The sequence below is a fragment of the Pezoporus occidentalis genome, unplaced genomic scaffold (assembly GCF_034315485.1).
Source record: "Pezoporus occidentalis ecotype Australia unplaced genomic scaffold, CSIRO_AGI_Poc_V1 ctg63, whole genome shotgun sequence".
NCBI classification, from domain to species: Eukaryota; Metazoa; Chordata; class Aves; order Psittaciformes; family Psittacidae; genus Pezoporus; species Pezoporus occidentalis.
Window position 1 is genome coordinate 3995279 of NW_026915977.1, and position 22222 is coordinate 4017500.

Sequence of the window (22222 nt, forward strand, 5' to 3'; positions counted from 1 at the left end):
CAGGAACTGGGGCTGGCTCCATCCACAGCCCCATCCAGAGTCTCCCACTGACCATTTTCCTCTGCTTCCTTCCCCCAGGGCTGCTGGAGAACCAGCTGCCTGACGAGGAGGCCAAGTGCTGCGAGGTGCAATGGGATTCCTGCGACCACCCGCCAGACAGCAACGACAACACATCCCCCAAATCCACAGCATCAGAGTCACTCCATTTCCACCGCCACGACCCCCACCTCCATCACCAGCGGCAGAACCACTACCACCTCTACCACCACCACCACCACCACCAGTACCACCAGCCCCACTCCCCATCCTTGCTGCCGGTCTCCGCAGGGTCTCGCTTCAGCAGCAGCAGGATCAGACTGTGCGTGCTGGTCCTGATGCTTCTCCACACCATGGTGTCCTTCTCGAGCGTGCACAGCGGTGGCGGGGCGGCCGGCGGAGGGCTCAGCCTGGAGGCCCTGCCTGCCCTGGAGGAGAGCGTGGCGCGGGACGAGTGACATGGAGGGGAAAGCCGACCTCTAAGAAGAACGCCAGATCTTTTTCCACGAAGGGGGGCACATGCTATTCCTCCAATGGGAGGCACGGGATTGGGGGTGACGCACACACACACACCCCTGCACATACCCCCAAGAGCTGCTCGCCGCGGGGCATCCCCGTGATGAAGAGTCTCTAATGCGCACAGGGCTGCGGGACTCGGCTTTGAGAAGGGTTCGGTCAGTAGCAGCCGGCGCAGGAAGGTACGGCACAGGGGTGGGGGAGCGGAGGGGAAGGGCTCCCTTTGGATGAGGTGTCCCTGTGGAACTGCCACGCATCTCCCAGCTGCCTGCCGCGAGTGCCTTGGGCACCCGCACCTTACCCGCCAGCAAGATGCCAAGGGTTTGACAGCTCAGCCCCCGTTTCTTTTCCTCCTTGTCCCCCCATAAGGGCCAGGCATGCAGGAGGCCGCACCTCTTGGCACAGCCTTGGCCCCCACTCCTGTCCCAGGGAAAAGCACCAACTCAAGGCAGAACCTTCCTTGTGAGGTGCAGTGTCCTCAGCATGACGTTCCCCTTCCTGATGGGATTTGGGGGACAGGAGTGGGATGATATTACATTACACTGTGGTACTACTTGGGGGTTTGTCTCATGTTCCCAACCTCCTCCGCCAGCCTTGCTTCTCCCACTCCTCTGTGCAAGGAGGTGGAGAGGCAGGGAGAAGGCACAGAGCAGGAGGGACGTCCCCAGCGTTCCCACATCCCACTTTGCCAAGTCCCCTGATGATTTGGTTTAACCTTTTTTGCTTTCTTTCCTGACTGGAGTGGCTGGTCTCTGAGAGGAGTTAGGGAGATGTGACTCCAGCAGTGCGCAGGCTAAGTGAGAGAATGGGATTGTGCATGGTTACAGTTGGATGCAGGGCATTGGAAAGCATCCTTCCATGCTTCCCAGCCACACATTGTCAACTGGATGGCAAAAGAGCTGGAGAAACTTGACGTGTAGGGGGAGTCTCCCACACAAAGAAGAGGCACTAATAAAGCCCAAATGGGGAAGAGAGGTTTTGTGAATACTGCCTATCCATGGATTCCCCCCCAGACCACAAGATTTCTAGGAGCCCAGCTGGACTTAGCTGGGTAAGGTGATGGCTGGTGCAACCTCATTTTGCTTACTTGTCTTTCTTTTAACCTGAGCTCAGTGTATCCAGGGATTCAGCCCCAAACAGAAATCAGATCCTGCTTTCTTAGGAAATTCCAAAGTTCCACTCACCCACCAGGAGCTGTTCCCAGCATGAATACTGCAGAGGGGTTGCATGGGGAATGGTGCTGTGCCTCCAGGCCAGGCACCAGGGCAAAGTTCATTCTAGGGGTATGTGAGGGGAGAGAGGAAGGTATGTTTTAGCATGAAATGTCCTGGTTGCAATGTGGATGTGAACCTTCTCATTGCTTACAAAGGACATGTGACGGTCCCTCTGTTTTTAGGCTGCCTCTTGATGGGGAGCAGAGCTGCAGCCCTGCTGGGAGGCAGGGATGGAGCAGGAGGAATGTCCTGCTGCATCTCAAACTGATCCCAGATCCCTGTGAGTGTCCAAGAAATCACAGAGTTGAGGGCTGTTTTGTGGTTCCTGGTCTGCTGAGGTGGAGCAAAACCAAGCAGAGCCCCATGAGCAAAGCTACTTCCTGCCCGGCTGGAAGAAGGAAGTACCGGGCATACCATGGGAAGGACAGGTTTCCTGATGTTTCCAGCCCATTTGCAGACCAAAGAGGCTCTGAGAAGCAGCTGAATGTTTGATTTCTGTTTTGACTTGAATCTCAGAGCTTTGGGGTGATGTTTACACGTTATCAGTTGCCTGTTACCAAAGTCCCATAGATACAAAGCCCATGAACCCACTGTCCCTTGGTTATCAGGCTGGGAGAGGTGGTGTTCATAGGAGATGCAGTGTTTCCTGAGCTCCTTGCTGTTGCTGCCCAAAAACAACAGGATGATTCTGTAGTGTTTGACTATTCCTCACAGCATCTGTATATTTTCAGTCTAGTTTACACCATTCTGAGAATGTGGACATGCGACAGTTCAGCAAATAGGGATCTGACTCCTCGTTTTGCTCTGCTGCTAGGAAATGAGTTGTGTAGCTGCTTTGATGACTAGCAAAAGCATACAGCCAGACCGAGGGAGGGAGCACAGTCCTATTCCTGCCTAGAAACAGCCGGATCCAGTTCGCTCTTAAGGAAATTAGATTTTTCATGTACTGCCAAGAGTTAAGCTAATTCCAGGCGCCTCTCTCGGAGATAGGCTGCATCCAATCTTTGAGCGACTCATCTAGAGAGAAGAATAGCCCAGTGTGGTGCGTCAGCAAGTGGCCCTGAGTCACTGGCCCTATTCATTGTCTGCTGGTGTGACACTGAGCAGTGCCCAGCCTGCGTGCAGACGGGCAGCCTGGTGTTCTGTGGGCTCGCTCTGCTGCACTCTGTGTATGTGAGCCCAGGGCTAAGACTGTTCTGAAGGGGTCTATGCCCTCCTGCTTGCTCCGAGGCTGTTCTGCATGCTGGTGAGCAGAGCCACAGACCAGGCTGTTGGTGTCAGTCTGGGCTTGGGGAACTTCTGGTAGCGCTGAGGGTTTGTAATGGGTGATGTCCAGAGAGTGGTGGGAGTGAGGTCAAATAGCCCAGGTTATCTCCAGGAACTAGGGTTTTGCTGGAATAACCTGGGAGCTGTGATAATCATATAGAATCACAGAATGGTTTGGGTTGGAAGGGACCTTCAAGAGCATCTTGTTTTAAGTAATGGACACATTGCGCTAAGTCCATTAGGTAAATGTCTTCACCTTCCATAACTTCAGCTGGTGAGCTTCACCTCAGGAGGCAGGGAGCCGGCGCTACATCCCACTGAATCTGAAAGCTGAGCCGTTTCTGAACTGGGGCCTGTAGTGTGACTGCTGAGGAGGTGTAGCTCTGTCACCCTCATCAGCAAGGCTCCACAGGGCAGCTCTGCCGTAGCCAGAGGAGATCCACACATTTCCCAAGCTGCGGCTTCCCTGAAGGTGTTCACATGAGGCCAGCGTGCGGGGTCCACGGGCAGGGGGAGCGCACAGGGTGCGGAGCTGCGTTGGCAGGCGCAGGGCTGGGCTTTTACCTAGTGTGACTGGGAGGAAAGTGCTGAGTCTTCACAGACCGAGGCTTTTGGAAGGAGTTCTTTTATTTAGTGAGTCTGGGCTGCTGTCAATAAGTTCTGTGGTTTTAGGGCACCATATGCTGTATTCAACACTTTGCCAATCTCGTTAAATGAATCCAGACTCGGCTGTTCACAGAACAGGACAGAGCAGCTGGAAGCGGTGTATGTCACAGTCCATCATTATAAGGCCGTCGGATAAAAATCTTCTCTTTGGTCTGACATTACAACCTTAATAATCCGCCATCCATATTAGCTTTCTCTTTGCTATACAAGAGAAAGGTCCAGAAAGAACATGTTAACATCATCTCAGTTAAAACTGCTGACATTGGTTTTAGTATAACAAAGAGTGAATGTGCCTCTTGTAAGGCAAGAGGGTTTCTCTACCCATGTGTGTAGGTACACTTCAATTTGAGCTCCCCCTTTGCCCTTTGCAGAGCCACGCTTCTGCAGCCACCTTGGAAAACACCAGGTCTAAATGGATTTATCCTACCAGGAATTTAAAACCAAGGTGCTTTCTCCTTTTCATTCAGTGATCTTATTTCTTCTCCCTAGGGAAGGCACTGTGCACTGGGATTAACGTGTAAAATTCAACCTCTTCTTCAGTGGGTAGACTGCTTGGAGCAGAAGCCTATTGGAGAGCAGTGATTCCTCTCTGCCATCCTTGGCAAGAAGATTTGCCTTTCCTGAGGGGCAATGCTATCCCAACAGGATCTGGATGCAGGGACAGTGCAAGCAGGGGTGCAGGAGGAAAAGTAGTTGGGTCCTGCCTGGCTGGAGCATTAGTCCTGAGTTTTGCACTTTAAAGTCACTGCCAGTTGTACAAATTAATTAAAAATAACTGAAGAAAAATTGCAAAGAAAGGGCCTGCTTCCTCTGGTGAAGATTAATCATTACTTGAGCCTTTTTCTTATGAAAATACAGATCCATGGTAGCCCCAGGCAAAAGATTCCCAGGGAGAGCCCTCACCATTCGTGCTCTGAGTTAGGGAAATCGCTTTGAAAGCATCTGACAACTAAAGCAGAACATGTTGAGTAACTTGGCAACACTCAGAAAACATCTTGAAATGGTTTTTGTTCAACACATTTTGCTTTGCTTCAATAGGAGATGTCAGGGCAGTTCATTCACTGCCACTCAGGACTGCAGGCGATGCTGGGAGACGGTTTAAAAAAAAAGCCAAAAGAAAATCCCTGATATCTGCTGCTTCTGGAACAGGATCCTCCTCAGTGGTACCATGGAGCTTCCCGTGGCCGAGGGAGCTCTGTAGGTCCCATCCAGCTGGCGCAGTCTCCCTGTGCCACATTCACAGGGAGGTAGGTGATTTACAGTGCAGAGCAGGGCCTATTGAAGTCTCTGCCTGCAAAAAGTCATGCAGCAGCTTGTGATGAATTATAATAGGATACCTCCCTGCCACCCCAGAAAGGAATGCCTATAGAAGTGGGTAGAGATAAAATCAGGACAGAAACGTGCTCGGCTTCTGTGAAAATCCCTATTAAAATCTATGCAATGTGGCAGACAATTTTGTTCATAGACTTTCCAAGCTGCCCTTTGGCTTCCCATCCACAGGGGAATAAATCTCTTAAATTGCATTTGGAAGGTTAGGAAGGGCAGTGTCTAATGTTTAGGCAGGACGTTTGTAACTGTCTGATCTAGCCCAGCAAACAAAGCCAGCTCTTGAGCATCCTGGTGGGGTGACAGCGGTACCTCCATTACGAACCCTGCAATCATCCCTTCTGCACCCAAAGAAGCCTGTTCACAGCTCCTGGATCATGGCAGCTCAGGCTGAGGGTACACATGTCCAGGCATCATTAGTTTTATTTCAGGAGTAGAGGTTTTCAGCAGCTGATTTGGAGTGTTCTTGGTCCTTATGCCTCTTTGGGTGACTGCTCCCCATCCTGTGCCTTGCTGCACGGAGAGGGATAGGGAGAGCCTGCTCTGTTTGTCCTGAGTGTCAGTGACTCCTGAAAATCAAGTAGTTTACACCATTCCCGCAGCTCCAGGCTTCACCTCAAACAACTAAGCCAGCCCAGACCATGCTCCCCATGGCTGAGTGGAGAAGAGCATCTTCCTAAAAACAAGTTTTCCAAGACCAGGACTCCCTGTATGTGGCAGAGGCCACAGGCGTCAGCTCCACCAGGGCAGGTTCCAAAGGAACCTTCAGTTCTGCCCAACTGGGATGAAGGGAGCAAAGAAGATGCTGTGGCCATATGCGAAGAATAAATCATTTTCAAATCAGGATCATAGAAAAGAAAATAATAAATAATTCCCTTTAAAAGTTATTGGGGTTTTATCAAAGCTCTCGGCCTCTGCTCACAGGATGGGGTATTCATGGGCAGGAGATGGGCTGCACCCATGAACACCATTCCTCCAGCTTCCTTTCCTACACTGCAGGTCTAGTACTTTTGCTGGAAACAAGGTCAGGTGTGGTTTCCAGGCTTGTTAGTGTTTTATGATGCTCCGTTTTCAGCCCAGAAAGTCAACAGCTTCGCTTGTTGTAAACTGAAATTCAAAAGAAGGAAAGAATAGGTTTGGCTTATGAAATTTGGGGTTGGTTTTGCCATTTTTAAATGTATTTGGGAACTGTACGTGCTTGAGTTGCAAAACAAAAAGATATTTCAAGCCGGACAGTTGTTGGTTTGGTTGTTTTTTTTTTCATTCTGGAACTTGTCAAAACAAGCTATATTGATAATTATGACTTTTTTTCTTTTTTTCAAATTGAGAAATGTACCAAGAACAGCCCTTTCCCACAAAACCTTTCATTTTCAAAAAAAAAGTGAAAAATAAAAAATCAATCACACTTTTTCTGCCCACACAGTTGGAACTGGTGGCAGTGGATTCAGAGAGAATAGCAATTTGTAAAGAATTCCAACCAGTTTGACTTAAAATAGCATCCAGCCTATTTCTTGGGGGCAGTAGGCTGAGTGGTTCCATGGAAAAAGCGGGCTGGAGAACTGCTGTTCTAACCAGGGTTGTTTCAGTCCAGGATTACACCTTGGGAGCTGCATGGGCACATTCCTCCCAGGGAACTATTGCTGAGATGCTGCATCCTCTCTTCTCTAGGAGCTCAGCCAGTGGTAGGAGCCCCCAGCCATCCCTCTAACCAACCTCTGTTTTCTTTCCCAAACCCAAACGAATGCAGAGTGAATCTTCTAGCCTCCGATACGGTCGGACATCACGGTTCTGGGATGCCTTCAAACCTGGTGATGCTCCCGTATGCTCATGGGAGTTTAAATGTGGAAGAAACTCAACGGGCCGGGATGGCGCGAAGCAGGAAAAGCCGCGGTTCAACAGGAACCGGTGTGAGGGAAAGTTCTGAAGAGCCCCCAAGGAAAGTGTCCTTGCCCTCTTGCCCTTCTCCACTCCGAGCGCGGGAGATGCTGCTCCTGGCAGCCGTGGCGAGGTCTCTCTGCCCCTCTGCCACGGGGGGGACCTCGGTGGGGACCAGAGCCCACCCCCCGCCGGGGCAGCTTTGCCTGTAAGGGACCAGGCTGCTCGTGACCGAACCCTTCTCAAGTGCTTGTGACATGTCGGTGGTTACAGAGCTCAGACCTACAAAACAAAAGGTCCTTTTACAGAACGTGGTGGCGAGGTGAAAACAAAACAGAAAACAAACCATACTGCTGAAGTCAAAATATTCTTTCTAATCCCCCTGCCCGGTTTCTCTTTCTTTCCAGCTTTCTTCCTCTGCCTCCTGAACCCTCCCTCTCTGTTCCCACCCCCCTTCTGTTTCTCTTTCTCCCCTCTGTCATAAGAAAGTGACTGTGTCCTCGAGGGGACAGTTTTCTTATGCCATTTTATACACTGTGCTTCATGTTTAGAACTTTTTTGCACTAGTTCCTATTACATTTCTTTTCCAAAATGGTTTGACAAAAAAAAAAAAACCCAAACAAAAACACAGAAACCATGCTATAATTCAGTTGTATTAAAAATATTATCCTACTACTCTCTGTGTTCAATAGTCTCTGTACCTGTAATGCTTTCAGTTCTGTTGTATTTTGGGGCAGAGGTTTTCTCCGCTCCTTGTTTAACCCAGTAAAGAAATAAAATGTTAAGAATTGATGATAACTTCCTCCTCCCTTTCTCTGTGGTTTAACTGGGGCCGTGCAGGTCCCAGTGTGGTGCTCGCTGGCTGGGGTGATGTGGTGGCTTGGCTCGGGTGCCGGCTCCCCACCAGAACCTGCCCTTCAAACCCGCTCTGTCTGTCTGTCCTACGGGTGCTTTTTGCCTGCAAAATCCAATCTCAAATGGAGGACAGAAGAGGCAGAATGGAGGGACAATAACCCTGCCTTACTGAATCTGATTTCGTAACCTTTCTTTATATTCTTTTGTTTCTTGCCTTCACATTTCTTGCCATGGGGCTCACCTCAGAACAATAGGGGCAAAGACTGTCACCAAGAGATTCATCAGAGAATAATGACTAAACCAGGGTATCCAAATTTTGCCCAGCTGAAGTCCACACCCACATATAATCTGGAATTAATTCATCTGGACAACAGATCTCGGCATGCAACAGAGCTAGGACACTCCGCTCCAAATTGAATGCTGCATGCCAGGCTGCAAAAGGCCATGTAATAAAACTCCAAAGTTACGCTTTGGCCATTCCTACCCCGAGCTGAAAACTCGCAGTTTGTAAAGAAGACGAAAAGAAAGCACAGAAAAGGGATGAAATTGGACAGCGATAGAAGTCATTTTTATAAAGAGCAGATTGGTGCAGAGGCTAAATGTGAGGGGAGGCACCAGCTCTGCAGGAGAGTGGTGGGTGCAGGGGGGGAGAGCACTGGGGAGTGGGTGCCTGGTGTGTAACTGCATGAGGGGCTGGGTAAGGAGATGATGAGTGGGATGTATCACCTCTAGAACTAAAGAAGTGTCTCCTGGCCTCCCTTGAGGATCTTTGTTCACCTCTGCCCAGAGAGGATCAAATCGTCTCCGCAGGAGACAAGTTTCTTTTGTGGCTCAGACAGGGAGAATATATATATATATATATATATATATGTACAGGAGCACTGTTGATGCAAATCAATGACAGTGGGGTTCTTTGTTCTAAAATCCATTTGTCCTGGTGTTTTCCAACCCAGTGTTTTGATTTTCAGGGTGTACCATGTTCTGGTACTGCCAAAGGGTAAAAATAAGGCAAAGCCAAGATGGTTTCCAGGACAAAATGTGAACATGAACTCTAACGTAGAAGCATGATGGCCAGCTAACAGAAAGGAGGGGATGGTTAGCTGCATAGAGGGGATGATGCTTAGCCCCACAGACAAACAGAAAGGCACACAGCAGAGGCTATCTCTAGAATAGCACTCAGGTGTCTCAGGTTAGCACATTGCTGCAGGCAATTAAATCCAACTCAGCCATTTCCAAAGGTCTGCACCACCCCATCCCACTTGCTTTAAATGTATTTTCAACCGTGGTTCCTCATGGGTGTGTTCTGAACTGCCCAAATTTGAGCAGATTGGGGCCTCAGCTGTGTTCTAGAAACTACCCATTAGAGTTCTGCAAGAGTCTTGAGCTGTTACATACTCTCAGAATACAGCACCAAGCTTCTCAAGGAACGTGTTTGTGTTTGCTTTGTCCTTTGGGAGCACTGCTGGCAGGACAGGTCCCAGCAAGCCCTGTGCCATTGCTCATTCCTATCAGTCTCCTGCTGCAGCGATGAGACAGCACTTGCTGGCATCTCTGCCACACTGGATATGTGGTAGCTGCTTAATATGAAGCCTTCCAAAATGGAACTACTGTTGGAGATTAAAAGTTTGAGTCCCTGGCTTGGTACAGGTAACACAGCCTAAAGGGTGAGAGTTTAAGATGCTTGCTGAGCCCACAGGAAATAACACTGTGGTGTGGCTGGGATCAGGTGTGGGACGTGCTGTGGCAGAGGTGAAAGCAGGGCAAGCATACAGCAATGCTGCTCCTGAAATATCCATACATCAGCATGCATTTTATGGGATTTCTGAGTCAATTGCAAGGGATTTGCTGGTATCTCTTTATGTAACAGCTCTGGGTTGATGTTTAACTGTTGAATTGGTACAGCTGCATTTTCAGACCCTGGTGTCCCCTGTCCTCTGGCAGTGACTGCTGGAGTGCCGTGCTGCATGCTTGAGATGCCATTTGTTCTTGAAAATTCCTTTTGGTGCCCCTGTGTCTTGTCACCAGAGACACACATCCCTCACCCATGCTCTTCAGGTTTTCAGGCCTCTCATGATTTCACAGTCCTCAAGCATCCCTGTCCTCGGTCACTGCCTTTCCAAGAAGAGAGGTACCATAAGCATGAGCCATCTCCCCACCTCCCAGATGCCCTGAAAAGGGTGTGCGTTGGGGCTTGGCTACCATATAAAAGCCCTCAAGATTAATGGTGCTGAAGAAGGGAGCAAGAATGCTCACAAGTGCTCAGCCTGGGGAGCTCACAATGAGCGTCTGGTAAAGCACAGGGAAGGGTCTCAGTGGCCACAAGGCGCCTGAACTGGTGCAGCAGCTGAAAATCCACCCAGGAACATGCCAGTTCCCAGGGATTTCATTAGCAGGGGTTTGAAGTTGATGCAAGTTAAGCAGATATACATTTTTATGGCTATAGGCCTGCAGACATCAAAGATGGAATGAGAGAGAAATTTCTCAGCTGTAAATTTGCCTTTTGGCTCCATAAAAGCTGAAATGAGCAATGTAAAAAATATTACTGCTAGAAAGAGCATGGAAAATGCTGCACCCCTGAGAAAACAACACAAAGAGCTGCAGACCTAAATGAAACTCCAGGCTTGGAAAGGCTTTGAGGTACAAGACGGGACTCCCCAGGCACTGAAATCATGTGTGGGGTTGGGATTTCTAACACCATCTCTTCTGGATGCGAGCTAGGAATTCCCTTTGTTCCTATGTTTATTTATATAGCTTAAAAGACGGCATACAAGGTTCGGCATTCTGGTTTATCAAACAAGGAAAAGGTATCATTTTTCAAGCACGTGCATCTAGAAAACACGCTAACTGTGTGATTGTATTTCTGAGCAATTTCAGAGCTCCAGGAGTTTCTCAGTCTTCCTTGGGCAGAGGAGTACTTGGGACTTACAAAAATTAGGCAACTTTTTTACCATAAATCTAAAAATGTGCTTGAGGGCCTTGTTTTTCACAGCAGCATTTGAACATGGAAGACTGAAGAGAGCCTGTGTTTTATTGTCCTTTCAACTCTTCATCATAAGGATGCAGTTTCAGGCAGTGCATGAAGCTCAAGGATGTTTCTAGGCCTTTCAAAGTCCGTATGTTCTGGATACATTCAAACTGAAATGCCCTGATGTTGGTGAGGAGTTCTTAATTTATTTGTATGTGATCAAACAAGTATTATTTTGTTGGATTTTGTGACTGGGAAGTTACTGTGATGCCACCTCAGAAAACTGATGAAAATCTTGTAGTTCAGAGTTGGAGAAACTGTGAATGATCATAATTTTCCCCATTTTTTTTTTGCCTGGAGGACTTCTTTGATCTCTTTTTTTTTTGTCTAAGATTTGCATTAAGTAGGATCTTACAGTTGATTTTTCATCAGCAGCCCCCTTGGCATAGCAGAGCAGGAGTTGCCTGAATGGGCTGTTGGAGGTGGGTTTATATGAGTTTAGACATTAAAGGCTGTGATCCAGCTGGGTTTTACTGTGTGACTTCTTTTTCTCTTTTTCCTGGTCTCTCCACTTTGGATCATGGCCTTGACACTGCACAAGGGTCTGTGTAATTCTGTTAGGTCTGGTTTAGTAACTGAGGAAGATGAAGGTCATACTGATGTGTTTCTTCCATTGAAAACATCAGTGTCTTTATTAATTCAGATTTAATTGTACTGAAGTCAAACCCCTTGACAGGAAAGGGGTGAGAAGGGGTTTTTCTGCCTTCACGTGAAAGCAGTGGAAGTTCTTTTTATTTCTTTCACCTATATCTATACAAATATACAGCGATAAACAGAGATTATATTTCAAGGCAGAGGCTCGGGCACAGAAGGAGAAGGTGTGCTGGTGCCGTATGGGACTTGGGTAATCATCCACTCTCATGAGCTTGCCCTGAGCTCATCTGGAAGCCCTGTTAATAAAACCACATCAGGTGAACCCATAGGACCCAGTATTCTGAAAAGAGTTTCAAAAGCCTGGGAGTGGGTGGCCTTGGCCGTTGTGTTCCCCTTCTACAGAAGGGCAGATGTCCTGCTGCAGAGAAAAGGTGGTGGTGGTCAGCAGGAATGTGCAGGTCCCATCCTCTGGGACTTCTCTTTCAATAGTGGCAGGGGAGACTTGGTGAGGTTAGGCTGGATGTTGTGGGCTGAGACTGGGAAGGACTGGACACAATGCTCCTGTTGCCCTAATGAGAAAATAGCTCTGGAGTGTGGGATGTGCTTAGCATTATATCCAGTCCAAGTGTATTACCCAAAAAGAGGCCTGCTGTTGTTTATTCCCTGTCAAGCTCCCTGCTTTCCTTGGGCCACAAGGAGTCTTTCTCCTTGCAGCCATGTTCCAGTCATGACGTCTCAGATCAGTGTCCTGTTTCTGTCCTCCTCCACAAGCATCTCACCCGTTACAAAATCAGTTGTACAGCCAGAAAAGTTGCTTCTGGTGTGAGTAATTGAGAGTCTTCTGCTGGTGCAGGTGAGGGTCTGCAGGAGATTCTGGAGGTGAACTGGTGTTGTGTTAGGGGAGCAACACGGACATGGCACGTCCAGAACACCAAGTTTGTTCATCTCATGCTCTCCAGCACTGATCCATCCCTTGCACTGCCTTTTGGCCAACTTCCTGTAAGGAAAAGGGTGAAGGATCTGTTTTTCCTTTGAAGAGAGAAGTGTTAAGTGCAAGCAAAGATCACAGACCTGATATATCCAGGGGATGTCAAGTTACATCAAACTTCCTCTTCTTAATGAGGAAACATCAAAACAAGTGCCCTGAACCAAGTCACAGAAACTGCTGCAATGCAATGCCGCATTAGGGAGAGGTTATCTTTGTATTACCTGTGGCACATCACATCATTTACACCCTGATTTCCTTTTCTCTGCCTGTCCTGTTCACATTATTAACACAAAATTAGCCACATGGATGTGATAATTAGGGTTATATCCTCTGTCTCTTTTGGGCTTCCTAGCTACCCTTCACACTTGATCTGTCATGTTTTCCAAGGCTTGCTCTAGCAAGTTTTCACACTCTTCCTCCTCCAGTCTTCCTTGGTTTCTTCCCACCACCCTCCTCTCTGTCATTCAGCCTTTTTGCCTGTGACTTGATCTTTGCTCCAAAACTCATTGGTGTTGCCCCACAGTTTATGTACACAGGGATCATTCTACCCCAGTTTTTGTTCCTTGCAAAATCCGTTGGAACTCAGTCTTCCCCAAATCCGCCTCTTCCTCACTTGGTGCTAAGCCCAGGTTAGCCACCAGCCTACAGTAAAGCTCCAGGTAAGCCTGCAACCAGCTTGGAGCAAAGCCTTGCTGTCAGAAGAGCTCTGACATGTTTATATTCACAAGCTTGTCAACATTTGGCTTTTTTTTTCCCTCTTGGGGAACATTGCTGCTGTTTCTAGCACCATTTCAGATCCTCTGAGCCTAGTTGTGAACAAGGCTAGCATCAGTGCTAAAACACCAGATGCCGTGGAGACCCGTTTTGGGTGAGTCTATGCTAGAAGCTGTCACTACTTTGGCATTAGGGATGGTGGAGTTAGGAAGCCAAAGAGAGAACCTCTTTTATGTAAACTGTAAGTTTTTCATAAAAGCCTTTCTAATTTGTACCAAAGAGACTCTAGCACACCCTTGGGACTGGTAAAAATAATAATAGCTTAAGAAGTAGAAGACCGTGAATTTGAAACAGAAGGTTATGAGATTCAGAAGTATTACAAAAATGTCAACATTGTATATCAATAAATGTAATTTAGATATACAAAAGAGATAGGAAAGATTTCCACAAAGAGCTGTCAAGTCCTGCCTCTTCAGATCTCTTTGAAATAAAGCAGATACCTTCGTCCAATTGATCCAGAGAAGCTGGCCTGCACATCCAAAAGTATGTTATTTCAAATCACAAATGAATTAGTTCTTTCAAAAATTACATGGTTTGCTATTTTTCAATCATAATTTTTTATTCTGAGATGAAACACGCAAGTTTACAATTGGCTGGTCTAGCCTAGAGAAGCAGCACTCCTCAAAGCTAGCAATCCAGAGCTGGTGGAGCCGTGACTCCTGGACCTGTAAGAAGCGATGAAGGCAGATGGCACTCATTAGGGCCATATCTGTTTGCCGATTGAAGTATGCCTTTGTAATAAGCAATTTAATTTTTACTATTCCATACCATAACAAAAGGCTTCTGCCCCTTCCCAAATCCTCTAACCTATGCTCAGACACGGTACTTTATCAAGCCTTGATCTGACGTGGGCTCCACAGAGGAAATTGCTGGTTTAAGGCTGTGTTAGTATAGGATGTTACGTCTGAGCCCCGTGACCTTTCTTCTCACCTCAATCTGCAACGGCTGGCATGCATCTAAGAACAAACACTTGCGTTTTCCTTCCCCTGGTTATTGCTGTCATGTAATACTAACAGTCTCGAGGTTGCAAATCACTGAAATCCCAGGTCACCTGGAAACAAAGCCACTTACAAAGGGGTCCTCTGGATGGATCAGGGCCTCGGCTGTTCAGTTTCCAGTAACTTAAGTGAGCTGAAAAAGGCAGTCCCATATGTCCTCCTTATGACTGCTCCTGCTTTGGTACAAATTCCTCGGATTTACCCTTTTCAAAGCCAGGGCTTCAGCTCTTCGTCCTGACCAACCCCAAGATGCTTAGGTCAAGTTTAGCCCAGAATTATGTGGGAAGACCGTCGTCTCTGGCTCCCAATTGCTATTGGTTGTCCTCCCTGCTGGCTCCTCTGCAGAGACAGCTTTGGTGGGCAGAGAGGAACAGTTGGTCTTCGGGAATGTGGGGGACAGGGGGGCTTTGCTCCCCTATCTCAGTGCCTCCACATCTGGCCCTGTGCTTTGCACTGGGTGTCAAGGCAACGCTGCTGAGATGCAGTGTATTCGTGTGTGCAGCTGTGTGCATCGGGCACAAGGACATGCTGGTCACTGTGCTACCAAAACCCACTGCAGTCTGGCTGGTTTTCGTTCTGGTTTTCGTTTTTCTTCAATAATATTCAGGTTTTATTTATTTACTTTTTAATGCTTAGCCTGGAGGAGCTGCACGTGGCAGCTGAAATCATCTGTGCAGCTGTGACCAGAGATACATGGCGTGTTATTGTACCAGAATGAAAGCTGCCTTAAGAAGGGCAGGGCTAAGGCCTCCTCAAGACCCTGGGCTTCTTAATGCTGATAATGAAGCACCATTAGTACATATCCACAACATGTCACAGATACGGAAGCTGCAGACCAGATACACTTGAGGAAGGGCAGAATGAGCACTCCTTGCAGGGACCTGGGGCTGGTGGCTTAAGGGATGGTTCTGGAAGACAAACAGGCTAGGAGACACACTGAAGCCCACAGTGCTTCCCTCGTAACAAGTGATGGTGCTTCATGAGGTGGCTACATGTGAGACCATCAATCCTGTGAGTCCCTGCTCCTTGAAAAAGGATCAGCAATGGGGAGATGATGGGGCATTGGTCAGTCCCAGGGGGCACCCCAAAGCAAAGCTTGGTAAGCCGCTGTCCTGATGGACATCTAGAAATACCCCGAGGAACTGCAGCAGTTCAAGAAGAGTCTGTGGCTTTCCTTGGAGGTGCAGAAAGCATGTGGGTTTAGATCAGGTATGTTGAGCAATAGGATGGGGTTGCAGGGCCAGGGCAGTGCAGCTCAGCTGGGCTGGGAAGAGCCTTTAGACTGGGTTGCGTCAGCAAAGAGAGATGTGAGCACAGGGCAGTACTTGAGCTCGTGCACTTCACAGAAATTGAGCTTATGTCACTTAGAATTAGCTGACGTTGTACTGTATTTTGTGCATAGGCTTTCCCTATGCACAGGTTGAAATGCTTGTTTCATGCCTGTAGCGTCTCTTCCAGACAGAGGGAAATCTGATGGGAGATGCCCTGGAAAACCCTTATCCGAGGTTTATGGCGTGTGTGTGTATTTTCAGCCTCTTTGGCTTCTGCTTCTCTTGCTTTAAAGACGTAATTTCTGTGAGTGATAATTTAATCAGGGTTGCTTCTCCAAAGAGGTAATTTGTGCAGTGCGTTAACAGAGACAAATATAAAGTGAGAGTGCTGAGGCGCTGGCACAGGGTGCCCAGAGAAGCTGTGGCTGCCTTATCCCTGGCAGTGTTCAAGGCCAGGTTGGACACAGGGGCTTGGAGGAAGCTGCCCTAGTGGAAGGTGTCCCTGCCCATGGCAGGGGGTTGGAACCGGATGAGCTTTAAGGTCCCTTCCAACCCAAACCAGGCTGGGATTCTATGAAGGTGACTGAAATAATTTGCAGATGGGTCAGGGCCACAGACTGAGCCCCACTATGGGCAAAGCATGCTGCAAGACCCATCTGTGTCTGCTCTGAGGGCAGTTGCATTTTGGTTTAGGTGGGAAGGGTTGTGTTTCAGGGGTCTCCTACCCGGACAGTGGCTCTGTAGGTCCCCCTGAGGAGCACCAAACCCAGAACCATGCTCCTTGGTGAGCAGGTCAGGCAAATGCCTGCACCAGAAACGCTGGAGCCTGGGAAAACCCCTGTCATCATCTGGCAATGGGCAGAGGAGAGGAGCACCATCCTCTTGGTCCTCCAAGCTAAGCGTTAGCTGAATGGTGCAGCTCCCTCCTCACTGTTTTCATGTGGGCTGCTGGTGAGCGAGTGTTACCGATACATGGGGCAAAGCAGGCGCTGGGGCTTTCTGAAAGGGTGTCTGTCCTATATCATGTATATTCCTCAAGGCAAAGATCATATCCTCTTTCACTGGCAACGGCAAATCCTGCAACTCGCACTCCAGGACAATAACTTGGAACACTTCTCCACTGCCTGCTCGCCTGAGTGACCTGTGATGCGGGGAGCTAGGGGGTCGGGGGCGATGAGTACTGGGGAGGTTGTATAATGTGGTGTGGAATATCATTGTTCCAGCCAGGATGAGTAAGAGCACAGCTGACACTGGTCACCGACTGCACTTCCATGTGTCTGAGGGAGGGGGAGGCTGAGAGACAGTTGCACAGTTGACAATAAAGACAATAAGTCTATAAAAGTTTAAGAACTGAATAGATTCCTAACATTTGTTTTTCATTATCACCAAATAACATATAAATAAACATACAACAGAACCAAGAGCAACATCCTAGTTACCCTCTCTAGAAGAAGCTGTGTTTAGACTTAACTTAGGATTCTTTGGCCAAACCTCCTCCTTGTATACTCTATAACGAAATGAAATAGCAAATCTGGCTGAGCAAGCAGGCCTCCATCTTCCTTTTAAACAGAAAGCGAAGCAAAACCTTGTGTATACAGGAAAGCTAGATGTCAATGTGCTGCTAATTCTCAGAACTCAGTAGTACAGGGGGAAGAGCACATGAAAATAACCACAGTAAGAATTGATAGACCTGAGTATTTTTCTCTCTCTGTAGAAAGAACACAAGCATACGTAACTGTTTTGTTGTTATTATTGCTTGTTGATTATTACTTGTGCATCTTGAAGGAAAAAATGTCAGTCAATACATAATGGTAGGTTTTGCTTTTCCTTTTTTTCATGTTTAATGATGTAAAATGGCCCCTCGAGTGATGCCGTGTGTGCTGTGCTCTGTAAACACTGCCTAGTGCTTGTGAGGGAAAAAATTATCCAGGCTTCAAAAGCAGCAGCTGCCAAGCTGACACTGGGATATCGAGTGTTTCCTGATCGTCCTCTGTCTTGCAGATCTTGTCGAAGCCTGTTACAGTGACTGCCAGTCAAGTGGGGAAATGGGACAAGCCTGGCGCAGGAGAGTTTGAGGAGAGGGGTGAGGAGCTTGATAAGTGTCATTTTAAATGGCAGCTACAAGAATTCATAGAGTAAGATGGGAGGGAAAACAAATGGTTAGAGACAGAGATGTCCTGAGAGAAAACAATCTCAGAAAAGTCATAGATGGAGCCAGGAAAGAGGCATCAAATGAATGCCATTGCTTGGTACATGTTGCCCTGATAACGTGAGCATAATGTTCAGCCTGTGCCCCTATGGAAGTGGTTGGACACAAAGAGCTACCTTTACTGCACAGGCAGAGCTCATAGTTATTGAAAAGACAATCTTAAATAAACCAGTTTGTATCAAACATCTCGGCTCTCGCTGAGGAGAAATAATTGCAGCTGCAGTGATGCGTGGAGGCTTTATAAAATTCAGGATCCTTCGTCCTAAGGGCTTATAAATACATTTGAGGACACACTGTTGGTATGCCATGACTTCAGGTTTCAGGAGACTTTATTGTACTGATGTTGTTGCTAACATCACCAAGAGAGCAAAAGAGATGGCTTTCCTGCAATTTAGCGGAGCTTTCTTCAAAGGAAAGTCATGAATTCCAAAGCTTTTAGGTCACACATGCTAAAATCTGCTCCATTGCTGCTGCAAGTGTTACAGCTGTTGCCAAAATGTAAACGGAAAATGGGCTAAAAATCTTCTTTACAACATCCTTCTAAGAGATCCCCTGATCTGTTAAATATGCACAGCAACCGACACTTGGACCTGCCATAAGGTGCCCTGCGTTCTGCTGGGACAGTTTTACCTATTCCAAAAGAAAAGGGAGATCTAAAGTGACATGGCTGCTATAGCAGGTTCTCCTCCCATCTTTGGTTAAATCCCACGTGGATGGAAAGGTTCTTTTGCACTGTGATGCTGAAGAACCCACCAAGTTCAGGAATCGAGAGAAGTCCCCCCAGCGTTAGAGATGTGGCTTCTGTGCGTTGTTCCCCTCTTCAGCCTCTGCTCACCCTCCAGAGGACTCTGTCCACTGCTCTCTGTTTCCCTATTGTGGACCCTGCCTTTGGTCAGCCCATCCAAAGCATTATGAATCCATTTCTAACGCTTTGAAGAATCCAAGCATTTTGTATCCAAGAAATATGAATCCATCGTCATTTCTGCATCCATGGCGAGTGAGAGGCTGGAGAAAACTGCAAACCCTCTGTTTCTGGAGCTTGCCCAGTGCCACATGGCCAATGCACGAGGACCTCTCTCAAGTCCAGGATGACACATATTAATTATATATCAATTACATCATCAGATAGGATTTCTTCTAAATTGGTAGGACACTGCACCACCATCCTCTCTGGGAGGCAGAAGTACCTTAATGTGGGGATTTGGCAAATGTCCCTAATGAGATCTGAGTAGAGATGGTGAATTCACTTGTTATGTACAGTTAATAACTGATTGACCCAGCTAGACAGCTTGGACTTCAGACAGTTGCATTATGGACCTGTCTTTAAGACTTTATGAACATAATCAGTACAAAGTACTTCAGGGACCTCTGAGCTTGCTTGACCTCTAAAATGAATCTTAAAAGTAACATAAATTACTCTTGAAGATGGAGCAAGGCTATTGCGAGACTGAGTAAGTCAATGTATGATTGCCTTTAAATAATTTGGATCCTGATCTTGGAAAACAGTGGCAACCCCAAGCATTCAAATAATTACAAATTGCCCTAAAATAATTACAGAATTTTTTGCAGATGGTTCCTGTGCTTTTATTTGCTTCTTGCTTTTGAGCTGTTAGGGTTGGCACTGGTTAATGCTTCCAGGTTTTAATTCTCAAATATTAGGGAAATATTTCTAGCTTAAATGAAAATAGTCTCTGGTGTGATTTCATTACTATTACACAGATCTTAAAGAAAAAAAACCCTACTGCAGAAATATACAGCTAGGAAGCACTACAAAGAGGCCACCTAGTTCATCCTCCTCCCCAAAGGCAGGATAAACAGCAACAATAGTATTTTTTATAGCTGTATTCTATGAAATACCGAGCGATGAAAACCCCACAAATTCCCAGGCAATCTGTTCCAGCACTTGGAAGACTTTCCTGGAGAGGAGAGCCTCGTGTGAGGGTCACCCTACCAGTGGGATGACGGAGCATGGGAATGCAGACCTGCAAGGGACCTCCCAGCCCTCCAAGCCCAGCCCTGAGAGCCATGCAGCAGAGCCTGGCCTCACTGGGCACAGTCCCAGGCATCCCAGGGCACACAAGACCTTTCTGCAGCACATCAGCCCTGATGTGCCAGGGGAGCATCACCCAGAGCTCTGAGCCTGGGGGATTTGCTAGTTGCAGTCCTTAGTGCGGTTGCCCTTCCTATAGATCTGACAGCAAACAAATCATTCCCTCTCAGTGCTTGCTTCCCCAGCACTGACGGTCTGCTCTGCTTTATCTAAAACCAGCTCGAAGTGCTCCTCAGCAGTGCCACCTAGCCACCCCTGCCTCAGCCGCTCGGCTTCCTTCCATTAAGACCTTTGCACTCCCCCCCCCCCCCCCTTTATTTTTTTATTCTTTTAATCATATCCTATTTTCTTCAGGCCACCTCTTCAATTTCTTAAGAGAATTCCTAACACTGTATTCGAACTTCCTTGCATCCTGTGGCATGCAAGCATCATGGAGAATCTTATTAATCTCTCTGTTTCATTATCAAGTCAAAAGGCTGATTGCTAATAGAACCAGCAAAGGCTTTTGCAGAGCTCCTTTTGATATTTTGCTTCCTCGACTGTAAACTATCACTAAACTGCTCCCTGCAGCGCAAATGCGCATTTAAGGAATCTCCCCTGCTCAGCTGGGGGTTCCTGACTTCCTCCCGCATCTGCTCTTGCAAGCCCAGGCTCTGGTGGGCCCTCCAGTGAGGAGGGAACTGGTCAGCAGCAGGGATGTCAAGGCACCATGGGAATCCAGATAAAGCCATTGCTGGCTTTGCTGTGCCTGCTCACCAAGGAGATCAGCCTGGCCTGACAACATCACCCTCAACAAATCCCCGTTAGCTCTCTTCCTTTCCATCTCACCATCCAGGTGCTAACAAACACCTTGATTACATGCAAGGTTTGTGAGGTATTTAGCCAAGCTGTGTAATAATATCCCAACATTTTATTCATCCTCACCCAGTCTTTTAAACTCTCCCTGTCCCCGCGAATTCCCGGTGATAACCTCTTATGATATGGCTAAACCACCGTCTTCATTAGGCCCAGCTATTTGCAGAAATCCTCATGTTTCTGTCTCTCCTCCACCTTCCCTGGTCTTACCTGTCACTGGTGTTAGCAGTTGCCTGAGGGAAATGTGAATGGTTTTACTCTGAATACCGTTTCTCACTTGAATAGTCCCAACCCTTCCGTTCAGCTGTACGAGCTGCTCGTGTTCCTCCTTGCTGAGGAGAGCCACCCGTTTTTTCTCTCCTTGCTCACTGACATACTTGCTGGTGTTTCCTTACCTCCCAGGCCACTTGCTGCCTGTCCTCGCACTCCCCCATGGTCGGAGCCTTGCTCCTTCCGGCTCTGTCCCCACATGCTCATGTTACTTTTGACAGTCGGTATTAGGGACTGCTCTGATTTATATTTTCAGTGCGTGTTGCTTATTGTGTTTGAGATGACCAAGCTGATCTCATGCTATTCTTTCTATCTCATTTCTGCATTGGGATGGTCTGCAGATGTGCCATTATTCCAATTCCAGTGAGAAACCGGCAACTCCTGGATGTCTTCCCTTACCCCTTGTTTTCTGAGGGATATAAACCCAAACTCATGGATTACTCATACTTTCTTGAAGTTCACATACTTCCCTCTCAAAACCCCACACTTCTTCCTTGATAACTTCTGCCCAAGCAGCTTTCCACCTCTGATTTGTTTCTAGCAGTCAGAATCAACCTTTAAAAGCTGGAGAAGACATCAACACAGTCAAAAACCTGCTGGGCACTCAGTGCTCAGCTGCATTCCCCTACCATTTAGCCAGAATTAAAGTCTGCCTGCTGAGCCCTGGGTTCTGGGCACCTTTGTTATCTGCTCTGAGAAATTCCCTCTGGTTTCTCACTGTGGATAATCTGCAGCCAGCTGGCAATGAAACTCATTTCAAGAGACTATTTACCTATTGGGACCCCACTCCAGGGTGTTCACAGTCCCATGGGACTGCAGCAAACTGCCCTTCCTCTAAGACAAGCTCTCAGCTCCCAACCCTATCTATCTTGCTTCCCATGCTAGTGATGTACAACCAGTGCCAAGCAACTGCCCAGCTGGTTGTTTTCAGCTTCAGCCTGTAACTCTTTGCTCTATTTGCTTTAAGAAAAGAGCAAAGATGATGTTGGCCCACACCAGGGATCTGGCAGCCCAACGGAGTGCTTGCTGCAGCTGCCAAAGGATGCCTGTGAGCAGGTGATGTGGCACATGGTGGGAACATGGGCACTGATGGGTGTTGATTACCCCTCAGCGGGCTCTGCTCCTGCACCGGCATCCCATCTCCTGGGAGCACTCAGCATCCACAATATCTTGTGTCAAAGAAACAGCATCTCCGACCGGCAGTGTGTAATGCAAATACAAAGTAAAGACTGGAGAAGCAGCTGTGGCTCCAGACATGATATAACAGAATCATAGAATCACAGAATGGTCTGATCTTAAAGCTCATCCAGTTCCAACCCCTGCCACGGGCAGGGACCCCTTCCACTAGAGCAGCTTGCTCCAAGCCCCTGTGTCCAACCTGGTCTTGAACACTGCCAGGGATGGGGCAGCCACAGCTTCTCTGGGCATCCTGTG

The 22222-nt window shown here is 47.7% G+C and overlaps 1 protein-coding gene across 2 annotated transcripts in view; it reads left to right on the forward strand.

Moving 5' to 3' along the window:
• NALF2 (NALCN channel auxiliary factor 2) overlaps positions 1–22222 on the forward strand; it is an 87701-nt gene that overhangs the window by 20874 nt on the left and 44605 nt on the right. The window contains exons 3-4 of one of the 2 annotated variants that reach the window (XM_062639974.1): positions 79–734; positions 6772–7697. In XM_062639974.1, coding sequence (XP_062495958.1) covers positions 79–494 — 416 coding nt within the window. In that variant the 3' untranslated portion in view covers positions 495–734; positions 6772–7697. Of the gene's footprint in view, positions 1–78; positions 735–6771; positions 7698–22222 lie in introns of those variants that run through there. The other variant, XM_062639975.1, reaches the window with a different exon arrangement.